The sequence below is a fragment of the Helicoverpa armigera genome, chromosome 22 (genome assembly GCF_030705265.1).
Source record: "Helicoverpa armigera isolate CAAS_96S chromosome 22, ASM3070526v1, whole genome shotgun sequence".
Lineage (NCBI taxonomy): Eukaryota > Metazoa > Arthropoda > Insecta > Lepidoptera > Noctuidae > Helicoverpa > Helicoverpa armigera.
The window spans coordinates 1,670,725-1,685,904 of NC_087141.1; the positions used below are offsets into that span (position 1 = coordinate 1,670,725).

General features: G+C 34.2%; 1 protein-coding gene across 1 annotated transcript in view; it reads left to right on the forward strand.

Annotated features, from left to right (window-relative positions):
• The window catches only part of LOC110371708 (probable galactarate/D-glucarate transporter GudP), a 65,405-nt gene that overhangs the window by 37,182 nt on the left and 13,043 nt on the right, over positions 1–15,180 (forward strand). The window contains exons 3-7 of the mRNA XM_064040376.1: positions 1,746–1,869; positions 11,782–11,925; positions 12,342–12,624; positions 12,969–13,074; positions 13,535–13,663. Of these exons, the coding sequence (XP_063896446.1) occupies positions 1,746–1,869; positions 11,782–11,925; positions 12,342–12,624; positions 12,969–13,074; positions 13,535–13,663 (786 nt within the window). The remainder of the gene's footprint in view (positions 1–1,745; positions 1,870–11,781; positions 11,926–12,341; positions 12,625–12,968; positions 13,075–13,534; positions 13,664–15,180) is intronic.

The following is a 15,180-nucleotide window of genomic DNA, read 5'->3' on the forward strand; positions in this document are numbered from 1 at the left end:
CAGACATAATTCTTCTTGCTAAACAAAACCTCATTTTTGTATATGAACGAAAGAGGCAGAAGATTTATGCAAACGGACAGATTTTCTTTTCACTTTTTGAAACGATAGATAGTAAAAAATATGGAGTAAGTCTTCTGTTGCGTGCAGCGTATTTGAATCAAATTGTTTTTTAAACACATAAATGATTCAATTCCAAAACTGCTCACGTTTTTAAATATCAAACAAATAAACATTCAAGTATCTGGCTATGTCGCATATGTCAGATGGGGATAGTGTACCTTCCCAACAATCAATGATTTTACAAATCAGCTAAGTAACTTTGGAGCCTTTAGCATGCAAGCAGACATCAAATCAAATAAACAAATCCTCTTTATTTAGATAAATTAACATATCAACTTTTCTCGTATTACAAAGCCATTGATTTCTCAATTCAATATTGCACAACTGGACTGGAACGCTCACTCGCGCGTCCGAACAGCGAGCGATATCATTCTTCATTGCTTAATTAATGATACAATTGATCTGCCAATAACCATATTGTGATATAAAATAGTATGTACTATATGTACAGATACGTATAGTTTATTATATAATGGTTCTGATTTTTTACAGAACTCGATCAACTTTATGTTGAAGAGGAAGTAGGACATTTTGATTTAGAAGTTGTTAATAGGTATAATATTTGTCGCATATTGATGCGTTGTTAAAACATAAATGAATAATGAAAGATATTTTTGAAGACACACACATTTTTAATCCTAAGGAAAATAATGTAGCACTACGATTAACTGTGTACCGACTTCCTAAACTAATTTAAAAATCTATGGATCTCTTTCCAATATTACTTACATTTAGGTCAGGCTGCCTGAAGTCGATCAGTGTAAAATATGTATGTTTATCCGCATTTGGTTACTAGACACGAGCGCAATCTTGTTGGGAAAAGGAAAATGAATAAATAGACGACTATCTGTCATCCCTAAAAAAAATCATGCTAGCTGTTGCAAGTAAATGTGAATGATGTTTCTCAATAAACGATTATCGGAACGCACATGATTATACGGAATACAACATGTAAATCAATAGTAATAAACAATCTCAATGATGACAATAAAACCCATTAGCTTTATTTATGCACGTTTATAACTAAATTGTAACGTGGGAAGATACTCTATGTACTCGTATAAACTGGAATATTAAAGTTATGATCACGATTCGACCATATCATAATATATTTAGTTTTAGAAGATACATATAATTATGTATTAATTTATGTTAATTCGTAATATAAAAATATTACGCGTTTAAGATCCACGGTCGCATCATTTGATGATTGCGTGATATGCAGTTAACATCGACAGATGGTTCGAATTTTGAAATATTTGAACTACCCATAGATTTGGAATCCCACTACCGTCTAATAAATTGGAAATACGTGACAGATACGAGTATATGTGATAATAATCCAAAAACGGACACTCTAGAGGCTTGTAGCGGCCCACGAATATTAAACAACAAATAACCCGCAATATTTTAATGTTTTATGATCGACAGCAGAAAACAAAATAGTTAAAGAAAACTGCACATATTTACTTACACATGAAAAAGTCACGCAGCTGATGTATTTCATTTTTGCCTTTTCTAAAATCACTCGATTGCCGATCTATCTACTTTTTTATAAATAGGGTTTCGATAACCAAAAATTTTATTAGATGATTTAAACATACAACATATCCTTTGCTCCTCAGGTACAACATCGAAAGTGACGGCAGATGATCTTCATTACGGAGACAAATCGTGCATGCTGAACCTGACTGACGTCCATCTAGTTGACCTGCCCGTTGTCTGCGAGAAGGTTAACTCTAGTGAAATGTAAGTGGCTCTTTTATTTATTAAATATTATGTAAGTACATTACACTATCGGGGCAAGTAAAAAAACTACTACAAAACTCTTGATAATGATCACCATCACCAATTTGTAATAAAAAAATTGTCTAAGTTATGGAGTTGAGTAAGAGTGGAGCACACTTCAAACTTGTAGTTAGTCGATAGTTTGTTTGGGTTCATAAATCAGTATGATGAGGAATGGTAGTTAGCCTTAGCCTTATTTATTTATTTATTTATTTATTTAAGCTTTATGCAACAAAAATATTACATAGGCGGACTTAATGCCATAGGCATTCTTTCCAGTCAACCTTAGGGTGATGCAGAGAAAAACATGGTAGGTGCATTAGAAAGTAAAACGAAGTCTTAGTATGTAGCCGCTATCGGACTGACTGAAAACTTTGTTTGAAATAAAGATTTTCATTAAAAAAACATTTTGCCAACCATTGGATCAACTGTCGGTCGACTTTCAGTCTTCAGTTTGCGAATACACCTGATTGCCATTAACAAGGCTCAGATTCATAATTTCTTAGAAGAGTATAAACAATTTACCAAATACGTTTAGAAAATTAGCAAGAACATCCAAGCTTCAACCTTACCATTTCGATAATAATCTACAAGATTGAGACTCAGATAACTTTTATCAATATGACATTAAAGCCAGCTAATTACAGCGCTCAATAGAGATATATCTTAAAAGGAACGTATCTGGTCCTTTCATACCAATTCTTGGTCCTTTTATATATGATCCTTTAATTAATCTATCACTCCTGTTAATTTCTTTTAACTTAATTGATACTTTAAAGGGAGGTAGGGCAAACATGTCACAAGTTTTATTCATCCTTCGAGCCTTTTCCCAAACTATGTTGGCTTCCAGTATAACCGGATGTAGCTGAGTACCAGTGCTTTACAAGGACCAACTGCCCTATCTGACCCCCTCAACCCAGTTACCCGGGCAACCCAATACCCCTTGGTTAGACTGGTGTCAGACTTACTGGGTTAATATTCTGACTACCCGTAATGACTGCCAAGGATGTTCAATGACAGCCGGGACCTAGAGTTTAACGTGCCGTACAAGGTTATATTTTAAACAAATATTTAATAATGTGAATTAGTGTTTAGGAAGTTAAAAATGGTCGTAAATCTAGAACATCGTGCGTAGTCTTGTTAAATAATATTTAATTTAAATTATTTATGAGTCACAAAGTATGTTGTTATAATTACGAAGGTCGCTCATTAGATCTTAGAGCGGAATATTAATTGTATGACAAATTGTTACGGCCAGGTGGTCAGGAAACTAGTACATCTGTGTAATTGCATACAGAATCAGAGTAAGATCTTAGAACTCATTAATTTGTTTCTACGTTCCTTATTTATTTACCTAGTAAGGCTAATAACTATAATTGGCAGTTTTATCGGCAACTACTGAAGTAATCTGGTCACGTCATCATCCTCCTGCCCTTTTCCCAATTTTATTTGTAATCGGCGCAGCATGTCTTCTTCTTCCATACCCTTCTATCTTAACTAATACTCAAAATTTAAAAGCTCACTGAATTGCAATAAAAGGTTTCTAGTCTACAATAGGTATAGTATAAAGAGTCATATATGCCAGTAACAGTATGTAAAAAAAAAACAATATCCTACAAATGGACCTACCTCAAGATTAAATTTTCCATCAACTTTGCTTCGGCATGTTGAGGAAAAAACTAAATTATGATAATTAATTCCATTAGTTACGATATTTTTTTGCATCCATGCCTGTCATATCAATATAACTAATTATTAAGCTATATTATTTCACAGAAAAAACGTGATACGATAAACTTGATTCCATCAATGGTTGACTTGGACTTGAAAATTAAATATTTAAATCGATGAAATAGGTCAAGACATAGTTTTAAATTATTCAAACCAATTTAAAATATCAATCGTGTCCGACAAATGAAGATCGGTACTTAGTTCCAACCATCGTTGTAATGGTGAATTTGTGACTCATTTCGGACAATTTAACCGAACCTCCCGTCTGTCCCTATTATTAAATAAATGAACGATAAGGAAGCAAAAAAATATATACAATAAATTTTTGCTTATACAAAGATATGACAGAAATAATTTCAAAATCAAAAAATGAATCAAAGTGGAAACCAAAGATCGAAGTCTTTAGCAGTTCTAGAGGTACAATCACTGCGTATAGTAGCCAAACGCACTTTTTATACCCACTTAATTCCGACTGGAGTTTACATCCACCAGCAGAAAGGGTCCTATTCAGAATAAATCAAAAGAATAAAGCTTACAAAACTCAATTCAAGCATTCCTCTCATTCATACCAATAATAATTGTGCACAATTAAATGCATCTTCCTTTTTCATGCGCATGCGATCATTATATGCGCTTACGTCATCTTAGAGAGCGTCGCAGACTACAATCTTTTAATCAGCCGAGAATTGATTTGGGCTCATAAATCAGTATGAAGAAGATTGGAAATACACACGTAACAACAATCAGATATTTGTTCTATATGAGACAAACTAATTGAATTCACGATTTTCTACAAAAAATATTTTTTTCCTACCAACGAACGTCGACCGACTAAAAGTTTTGTAGTATGCGCGCGCTCTTACTGCGATCGGTCTCTTAGAGTTCTTATTTTAGTCAATTGATCTCAATTACACAGCTGTGTTAAGATAAGTATCTATCAGATAGCGTGACAAGCATTTCAGTTAATTATTTCAATTAACATTGATATTAGACTTGTATTATTTTATATACCTTTACTAATGGGTATGATTTTTTAAACGACTGTTTCGTCCCCTTTAAAACTATATAAAAGTACTAAGACACGAGGATTGTTATCCTAAAAGCATTCTAAGATTCAGGTAACCTTAGGAAAGTTTGTTTATTAGTTTACCCTTACCACTTACATTATTCCCCACTGCACCGTTATTTCTGTAAAACTACAAAACTGACCCGAAACCCTGACTTCAAGCTGTTAAAACACTATAAAACCAGACTGCATAATAATTCCTTTACTAAGAAACGCATCTTAAATACTTACATCATAAATATGATATATTAAATGCAAATAATACAAAACTGGATGACTTTTATTACTAAACTACATTATTATATGTATGTGAGAACTCGTGTCTTCCGATATAATATTTCAATACGATGACATAATGTGTTGTAGCAAATGATGCTACAAAACAAAACGAGTTCGTAATATGTACCTATATGGAAAAACATAATAATAAAAACTTCATAGTTTTGTAATCATTGGCTGAGTATGTCTATGAATGATTGATTGATTTGCTAGTCAGTTTTTATTGTTCCAAGCTCATTATGTTGGCAGTAATTGGTACTTGATTCGCTAATTAGCGGATGTGGTAAAATATCTTGCTCAGTATCAGTGTTAAAAAGTTTGACGGACTAAGATTTTAGTTGGGCTTCCAGATGAAAACTTCTATTTCAAAACTCTTAAGGATCTATAAATACTATAATATCAATAACTAGCTCAATCTTAGGTATTATGTGTGTGTTGCGGGCGCACAAAATATTCTGTATTAAATTCCAGTACAGACCTACGTTTTGGATAATAATTAAACTTAGTCCCATTTCTATAGAGTCTATAAAATAAACTTTTATCCTTCCATGGCCATAAAAAATTATACCTGCTATACTTTACACGCAACTTTAAAATAAATCCTTTGAAACAAGTCCACATAAACCAAAGGATAATGTAGCCAAATGACTGTAATTTGGCAGCCAGAGGCGTGGCTAGTCCTGCCAGCAAAAAGCTTTAAACCATAGTCAAGCGAATTCTCTTGTCTATAAGGACATATACGTCGTTTTATACGAACGTATGAACCAAAATTTTAATTAAATACGTTCTATATGATACTTTTATGAGTACAAACAGTGTTAATTAAAAGAGGGAAACCTTTTGATGTAAGTATTTTTAGAACAATGTATGTAATATGATCGCGATCCATGTTTGTAATTAAGGAACCATAGACTCGGATCGAAGAACCAGTGAGTTTATTCAAAAAAGTTTGAATACCTTTCGTTTTACCTAACAATGGAAACTGTGTTTATTCATAGCAGCATTGTCGAGAAGACACCCAATGTATTTATCAATTCAAAACAAACTATTTAAGTACTTTTTAAGGTCTTACAAGAAGAGAACTAACTAAGTAGGTACCTACTTTTATGAACTGTAGGAAATTTACAAACCACTTGAGATACAAGAACAAAATAATACTTGAGCAAGTTTTTAAGCTCGGTTTTCTGTGTCAACAGATTCTAGGGAAGTCCCAAGCAAATATTTCCATGGACCTTTTCTTTGAATCGATCGAAGAATGAATGCAACTTATTTCATTACCTATAAGCCAATACCACTAATTGTGCAATTATTTGAAATTAATGGGTTTAAGTAATTGTGGGTTTAGTGAGCGTAGGCCGCAAATTATGTTGATACCCAATATTTTGGACACTAATTTATTCGAGGCAAAGTATACTTAAGAATTTGGTGGGTTATAGGTACCTACATACTACAGTTTCTAGTACCCTAGTCCCTTTAAAATTAGTTTTCATAAATATGTAGTTAGTTTAACAAATAGGTACAAAATACATACACTTCGCCTCCATAAATAAAACAAAGATAAGCGATCGATCAACCAATAGAAAATCGATAAACATAAATCGAATACATTAACGACAATCATACGATAAACGAGTGGCCAACCAATTACGTAGGCAAATCGGAACTCGTAATTATAGACCAATAGACAAATGCCAATAATATATGAGCCATGAGCCATGAGCCACCCACCATAGTTTATGGTCACTCTGTGCCAAGGCCAAGGTATTTTACCTCAGTATTAATAATCAGGAAACGTTTAAGCAATAAATTTTAATTAAACAAGTTCCTATTTACCCAAGTATATTGTTTTTAATAAATATCTTACTGGACAATAGGTACTTAAGTTTTTTTTCTGGTTGGTAATAATAATGTATTATGTTATTATCTGTCTATGAATGGCAACATTAACACATGATTAAAAATAAGCGTGGTTAAAATATAAATGCTATTAAAATGGACAGAAAAGGATAGACAATTAAAAACGAATGATCTAAACGTACAGATAATAATAATAGTGCGAAACTTTATATTAAAAGGACTGAAAATTAATACACGTATCTTAACTCTCAAATTGAAAAAATAGGTTATTCTAAGCATAAAAAAAAAACTAGAAAAAATGCCGTACATAAATTGTAATCAAAATTAAACACCTACTTCGACAAATTAAAAAGTCACGACTGAAACTTGCTAACACAACTTAAGAAAGAACGAAAGCTTATCATTCATGCCGGAAAACTTTACAAACAACCTTCAATTTCGCATTACATACATAATCTAGCTACTACATAATAATACTACAACACAATAACAAGGCTAGGCTACCTAGGTTCTTATCATAATAATAAAAAGGAACTATTAAGTCCACTACGCAACTTTTTGCTGCTACGCGGAAATTAAAAAAAGATTAGAAAACATTATGGTAGGTACAATCAGGATCTAGGTATTTGTCACTCTATTGCTCCTGTTGTTACCTTTTTTCTGGGAGTTTGCCGCCATTTTTATTGGTGAATCGTGACTTAGCAAATGTTTTTTTCGAAATTAGATGGCTTTTGGTTTTGTGGTAGGTATTCGGCTCGCGTATTTTGCACGATTGAGGAATTTTCTGCGTATTTGATGATTGTATGTTGTTGTCCAAGAAACGTGAAGTTGTAGTGTCAGCAGGGTCAAAATAAGGCTATACTTTTTTTCTTTTGTAGTGTATGAGTCAATTCTTTTTTCAAACACTTTGTTACTACAATAGTACCTCTGTAGTAAATGTATTTATTAACTTTATGTTTTATAGTTTGGATATCTATTATAATGAAGAGAACCATTGTTTGTTTGTAAGTTTGTACTCAAAAGCTCCGAAAGCTCTTACCGCGAACAAGTTTCCACGACACGCGGGTGAAACTGAAACGGAAAACGGCTATTCGTGAATATAAATAAAGGTGATCATGTAGTTTTTTTAACCTATTGCCTGAAGCGTTTCCACATAAGGTTTTAATGACAAAACTATTATTTAATAAATCGGTCATAGCAACAACCAGTTTTTCTTATTACAAAATAATTGTTATAAAAACGCGCAGTATGTTTAATAAATTCCAGCATTTTTTGTGATCTGTTGGATAATACTTACTAACATGATCACGCGATACTTTTTTTGGATTGTAAATTAAATCAGATTGGCACCTATTGTTTTTATAACAAAATCTAAGAGAATAGAGAAGATATTAATGGCATTATTTTATGAATCTCGGAGATAACCTAATGAAGAAAAGACTTACCTTACTTTTGGCTTGCAGAACTTACCTACTCCAGTGGGTCTTATAGCCTGGCTTTCTTCATATCCAAGTTTTACCTAGGTACATATTATTACGAGGAGATCCGTAGACGAACCAAAGTCACCGATATAGCCCACCGGATTAGCAAGTCGAAGTGGCAATGGGCAGGCCATATTGCTCGCAGAGCAGATGGCAGATGGGGCCGAAAAGTGCTGGAGTGGAGACCACGGTCTAGCAAGCGCAGCGTAGGACGTCCACCAACGAGGTGGACAGACGACCTAATAAAGGTCGCCGGAAGACGCTGGATGCAGATCGCCTCCAACAGGTATCTGTGGAGATCAAAGGGGGAGACCTATGTTCAGCAGTGGACGTCCTATGGCTGAGATGATGATGATGATGACATATTATTATGTCGATAGACACTCATTGATTACAGTCATGTTAGGTCGAAAACGTAGCAAAGAGACAGTATTACTTTAGATCACGGGAAATCAAAAGCTTTATTAACTACTATATCGTGCTATCATGTAAGTAGTTAAATAAATTAAATGTGACCACAAAATAGTATCACAGTCAAAGTCATATCACTTATTTCAATTAAAACCCTCGGGCACTTGTAATGACAGTTTTTGTTGTAAGGCAACTAAATAGGAAAGATATAGTAAGATATATACAGTCTGCTATCAAGTTGAACAAAACAATAGCTATTAGTTACAAACATACAAAGTCTTTCCCGGGCATTCCCGACTAATCCTTAAGTACATATCTGCCTATCTACTCAGTGTCTGTCTATGTCTCTGTCTTTTAAGTTTATATTATGTTTGGTACCTACAGTAGAGCCTCCTAAAAGATATATTCACTATTTATCCACGTGCCGAAAGCGCAGATAAGTCATTGTCAAAAGCTAGCAAGCTACATAGTGTTAACCCTAAAACATTGTATCCAGTTAACTTAAAATAAATACTGAATGCACTTCGTACATGCACTTGCATATTGCAGGAGGCCAATAAAGTTAAACAAGTTAACTAGTTATATTAACAAGTTGGCTAGACCGCACCCGCGCCATATTAAATTCATACTGTTTTGATAACTTACACCATGAATTTGAGTTAAGGTTAGTTGCAGACGAGCGGTTTTTTCTCATCTATATTTTTTTATTTATTTATCAGACCATGGATCCATAATAACAACTTAAAATATAAACTTTAATACTAAATTAAATAAATTAAACTAAATTAAATCTACGTTTACGACACTGTATAATATTTTAAAACTACAAGTGCAGTGACGAGTTCCTCCGTGTCTCGGAAAAAACATTCAGGTGGGACCAGGTTGTCATTCGAACATCTTTTTTGACGGTCCTTACGGGTAGTAAAAAGACAAAGTCTGAGAACCTATCTTTACCAAGCCGTACCGGGAAGCATTGTTAAAAAAAGTACAAGGATTTTATTCTATCTACTTTTCTCTTCATAAAAAATACGTTTACCGTAAAAGTTGCAACGAAACAATGGTAACCATTAAATAAAAGCTTTAAATCGTTCGTCTGAATAAGACTTTAGTACCTTTCATATTATAGAAGCTACGGTGAATGAACTAGACACTGAAATGGCTGTAAAATATCGAATTAAGATATTTTTCTTCTATGTATATAGCCAAAGTATATAGATTGAAAACTTTAGTGAACATCTGTACCGCGTCTGTTTTCATTGCTGCGACAAAAAGACTTTTGCAGATAACAAGCCTATTCTGATTCCAGCCTTGGATTAAGTGATTTAATGAGAAAATCTCAATATACTTAAATGTTTGAACATTGGACACCTGGCACTTGATCCTTAATCATCAAAATCTAATTGAATTCTAAACATAAAAAACAGTCTTACTTATAAACGTGAATTAAATAATAAGTTGTACTTAAGGGATGTTTAAGAAAAAATCTTGCTTATAAACGTGGCTTAACTAAATCATTTTCTTAGCAATGTCTTAAATGAGCTGTCAAATTAAGTAGCCTCACATCCTTGTTTAACCCGCTAATTAGTAAAATGGCTGGATTCCCACCAGCTGATTTTTCATTTCCGGTTTATTGACAGCTCAACTTTTTAATTTTATATTTTACGGATGCCATTGTTGCCATTACACAACGTTTTGATGACAAATATTTTTTTAACCTACCAACATTCCGGTAGTGTTGAGAAATTAGTATGTTTTTATGTCATTATCTGTTCATTACTTAAGACATGCTTAAACAACGTTTATAGGTCAAAATAATTTAATCACTACTTAAGGCTTTAAGTAGTAATTAGTTAAAACAATGCTTAGAAGATGATTAGTTGATTTTTATAAGTAAGGCTGAAATTGTTTAATTTCATCTAATCGGAATTAACAATGTTCTCCCATTTTCATAGACACTTCTTAATTGTAATTGTATACGGCGATATTCAAATGTCCCTTTTCACTTTCTAAACCTTTGTTATTATTTTTTTATAGCAACAGTTATTTTGCATCTTTGTTCATTTACTTAATGCTAGTCATTATTAACCTGCCCATTTAAAGTTGGTGCAGCATGTCTTCTTCAAAATTCTTCTGTCTGCTGATAAGTAAACTTTTTTCCAGCCACATTATCTTTTACAGAGCCCATTCATTGTCACTTTGGTCATTCCCTTTCCCCTTTCATTAAGTTTTCGTGTATAATTTATTTTAAAAAGTCATCTTATAACTCCTGTTTATATTTTGCTATTAAGTACCTTGGCTACACAGTCGTCTAGTGCAACATATTATTCGCTAATATCCAAGTCTTATATTATTGAAACGAAATCGCCTATAATTTATCTGCTTACATTATTACCATTATTAGACCTCGTAAATCAAAGGGCACATACCTACTGCTGTTTATATTGAGCATAAATCATCGTAAGTCCTAGATTATAAGCTGCTTACTCGCCTGAATAAAAGGTGTATTATTATCCCGTTCATAAATTCTTCTAAGCTTTGGAACTTGGAATTAAAAAAGGAACGACAAAGGAATGAATTGTTAGCCATTTTATGACTGTGTTAATTCTTTTTTATTTAATAAACGTGAATGTAAAGGTAGAAAAGAAAAACAAAGGATTCAGACAATTTTTTTTAAAGCTCTTAATGTCACCTACTGAAAATAAAGCTTACAACTGTGTGTGGAATTTTAAAACATGAGTGGTAAATCTAAAGTTTAATATCATTGCTGTGAAGCTCACATACACACCGACACATACTTAATTTGCGAAGGGACTCAATTTATTCTTCAGTCCGATAAAGAACCAACATCACTTTTAGTTATCTACTGGGCTAGCTGGACCCATTCCAAAAGCGAGAGAAAGTAGGATAATTGAAAGAATCTTTTTCAGCCCCCTCAAAAATACTATGGTCCAAACCAATCCTAAATAGAATTCATCAAAAAACTCTTGACTTATATCAGTCAACCTTAACTACCATAAGCAAGCATAACCAACCTCATTTCTCCAACAGATGCGAGACCCTCGTCCTGAACGGTACGCGGTACTGCGAGTGGGGCTACAACGGCCTGGGCATAGACTACCAGGTGTTAGCTGGACCCGCCTTCATGGCAGTCTTCACTGTCGTCGGAGTTATCCTGGGCGTGGTCGCTGACAAGTAAGTTTTAATGTTACAGTCCTCTGAACTACCAGAGAAACTTCTTCTGATATAGGTAAAGAAGTAGTGACCGTTAATCACACCACTCTTATTCAAGGCAGATAGGATATTTCAGACTAAGAAGTACAGGTTTCCTCAAGATGTTTCCTTTCATCATTACACAGTCTTCGGTGTCCAAAATATACTTAGAAAACAACATTGAAAAGTTACATTGATACTTGTCTGATATGGAATTTAATCCGCACAGTCGTTCTTGGGGCGCAAGTGCTTTAACCACTAGACTAGACTATTCCATCCATAGAAGTCTAAAACGCAGGACATAGTAGTAATTTAGGTATATGCTGTAGTCCCATTATCTTTCTCAGGTTTCAATAAAAGAGTGTAACAAAAAAATCTAATACAAAATCTCCTTACAGATTCAACAGAGCGCGAATCCTATCATTCTGCACCCTCGTCTTCGTCATCGCCATCTTGCTTATGGGAACTGTCAAGGAATACTGGCATCTCGTCGTCCTCCGTATGATAATGGCTGCAGGAGAATCCGGGTGCAACCCCCTAGCTACGGGCATCCTGACAGACTTGTTCCCTGAGAAACAGAGGGCGTTGGCGCTGTCGATCTTCAACTGGGGTATTTATGGGGGGTATGGTATTGCTTTCCCTGTGGGAAGGTATATACCTGAGGTTAATGCTTGGGGATTGGTGAGTTTTATCCTCTTTTCATCTCTGTTCAATTTTCATGAGCCTGAAATAAATTATTTGCCATAGATATGCCAAAGATTTTGAGTTTACTTTTTGAAGTATTTATACTTAAAAAAGATAAACGAAAGGAAAGCTTTAGAGACTTTGAAAGTAGCATTTCCATTTAGCTTTAACTCGTAGCTTATGTACTTCTATAATCTAATATATACTTATCCTTTACTCGACAACCACAATAAGAACAACAAGAAGATAAGAAACCAACAATAAGAAACTTCAATAAAGACAACTCTCCTGTAGCTGTAGGACCCACCAAGAGATGATAATGATGAATTGTGTTCTTACAGAGCTGGCGAGTGTGTTACTACGGAGCGGGTATCGTCGGACTGGTCATCACTCTGTTCACCTTCCTCACTCTTCGCGAACCTTCCAGAACTACTATTGGAGAAGAAGGTAAGACCACTTTACTGTTTTTTCATAATACTTACAATTAATTAGGGCATTTAATATGACCTTTATCTTGGTCTACAAAATCTACAAATCTGCATTCTAAATCTACGAAGTGAATTCTACAAAATCTGACTAACAATGCCTTTACGTCACATCATTGTTCTCGAAATTAATTTGAACATCGTTGTGACTGGCTCAGTACATTCAATGACAAAGAAATGCCAAATTATGTCTACGTATTTTAAGCTACATCTTTTACACCAACATCGTTCTTTCCAACACATTCGTTGCATCAACATAATCTAGTGCAAGTCAAAGTACTTATTAGTTCTTCATTCTGATTCATGAAGGAACAAGATGTGCAGTTTAATCCTCTACTTTCATCTAACTTTGCTCACGCTAGAGCTAGACCCTCAGATTAAGCTTATTATCTTCACATACATAATAATTTATCTTTATTCAGGCACCAACAAAGCCGGCGACAGTTCCCTCGAATCAGCCGGCAAGAAGATGCCTCAAGTGACCATCTGGCACGTGATCGCTCAGCCCAGAATCATTCTGTTGTGCCTCGCTGCCTCTATCAGACATTGTGGTATGTATTACTTTAACATTATTCATATTCATACCATTTATTTGCGTTCCAGAATTTTTTGGCAACGTGTTACAGTAGGCTTATAGCTAAGATCTACATGTATGTACCCATATTCGTAAAATAAATAAATTTTAATTTGAAGGAAAGTTGTGGGCCCTGTTAGGACACAGCAATATTGGGCGTTTGGTGCCATATATTAAGCGCTCCCACACACCGACGACAAAATAGTCGGCCAATAGTTGATTCGATGATCAGCAATTTCGACGAAGCGCGTTGTTCCACGCGCTCCTCAAGGAGAGTCAGCGAACCCTAGCGGGGTCAGGGCCAAGGCCTGTCGGGGCTGCGGGATCGTTCGAAAGAGTTACTTCGGCCCTGGTACATAAAGGGCTTAAGAAGGAAAATGATGGGTTTTAGCCAGTAAGAGTCTGACACTCCCTCACGCTGCTAGCTCACAGCGGGTGCAGATTTGATGACATCACATAAAAAAAAACTAATCAAAGTTTTCAGTCCGTCGGATAAATAGCTAAATAGCCGGTATCCGACGACGGATACACCACCATTCATGTTCATACACATTACACATTATAAGTCCAAACAAACTATCGGCCGACTAAAAGTTTGCAGTTTGCGGGTACTGCAAAGGTATGCCACAGCCAATTGGTTTAAATAGTCATTTAATCAAAGAGCAGTTGACATTGATTACAAAATAAAGGAGCCGTGGTGATGAACTAGGTACTTACTTCAATTATTTATACGGTGGTTTCCAGTCAAATGTAATGTTGAAAACTTTGAGAACTTCAATAATTCAACTGTAAAAGTAGATGAGTGATTGATTGGCGTTGTTTAGGAAAAGGGCTAGCTACGATAGATATACGATCATAGAATTTAGTTCCACCACTTTGAAAATGTTGATTGAAATGTCCTAATTAAGTAGGTATAATAACGTTTTCATTCATAGGAGTCTCTGGTAACTTATTTATGTAAGAAGTGATGATATAATATAATAAGTTCTGTATCTACTTATCGTAGTTTGATATTGTCCTTCCTATTCCACTTTCTTACAGATTTTTTTCAATAAATATAATGTCCAAAAGTAAAAAAATGTTTTCAGATCATAGTAAGAGAGACTTAATAAACCATTTATAATCAACTCAAGTTATCTGTTCATGCAAATTAAGCGATAAATTGCAGCAATTTAAACACAATAACTGTCGTTACAGCGCTATTATTGTAATAATTTGTACTATTATTTATATTGAACCAATAAACATTATTTAGTCCATTAAATAATAACAATAGATATAAATAAGTGTGTACGAGTATTATTCGTCATCCAATGATTTAATCAATCTTTTAATTGAATATTAATAACTATTATTAATAAATAGATACCTGATACGTTATTGTACACCTACCTACATAGGACCTTAATCACGACAAGAACTTTTAACAACTTTATAAAGAACTTAAAAAATCCCTTCTCTTTTTATATACCTTACGTCTTCGCAATAAGGTTT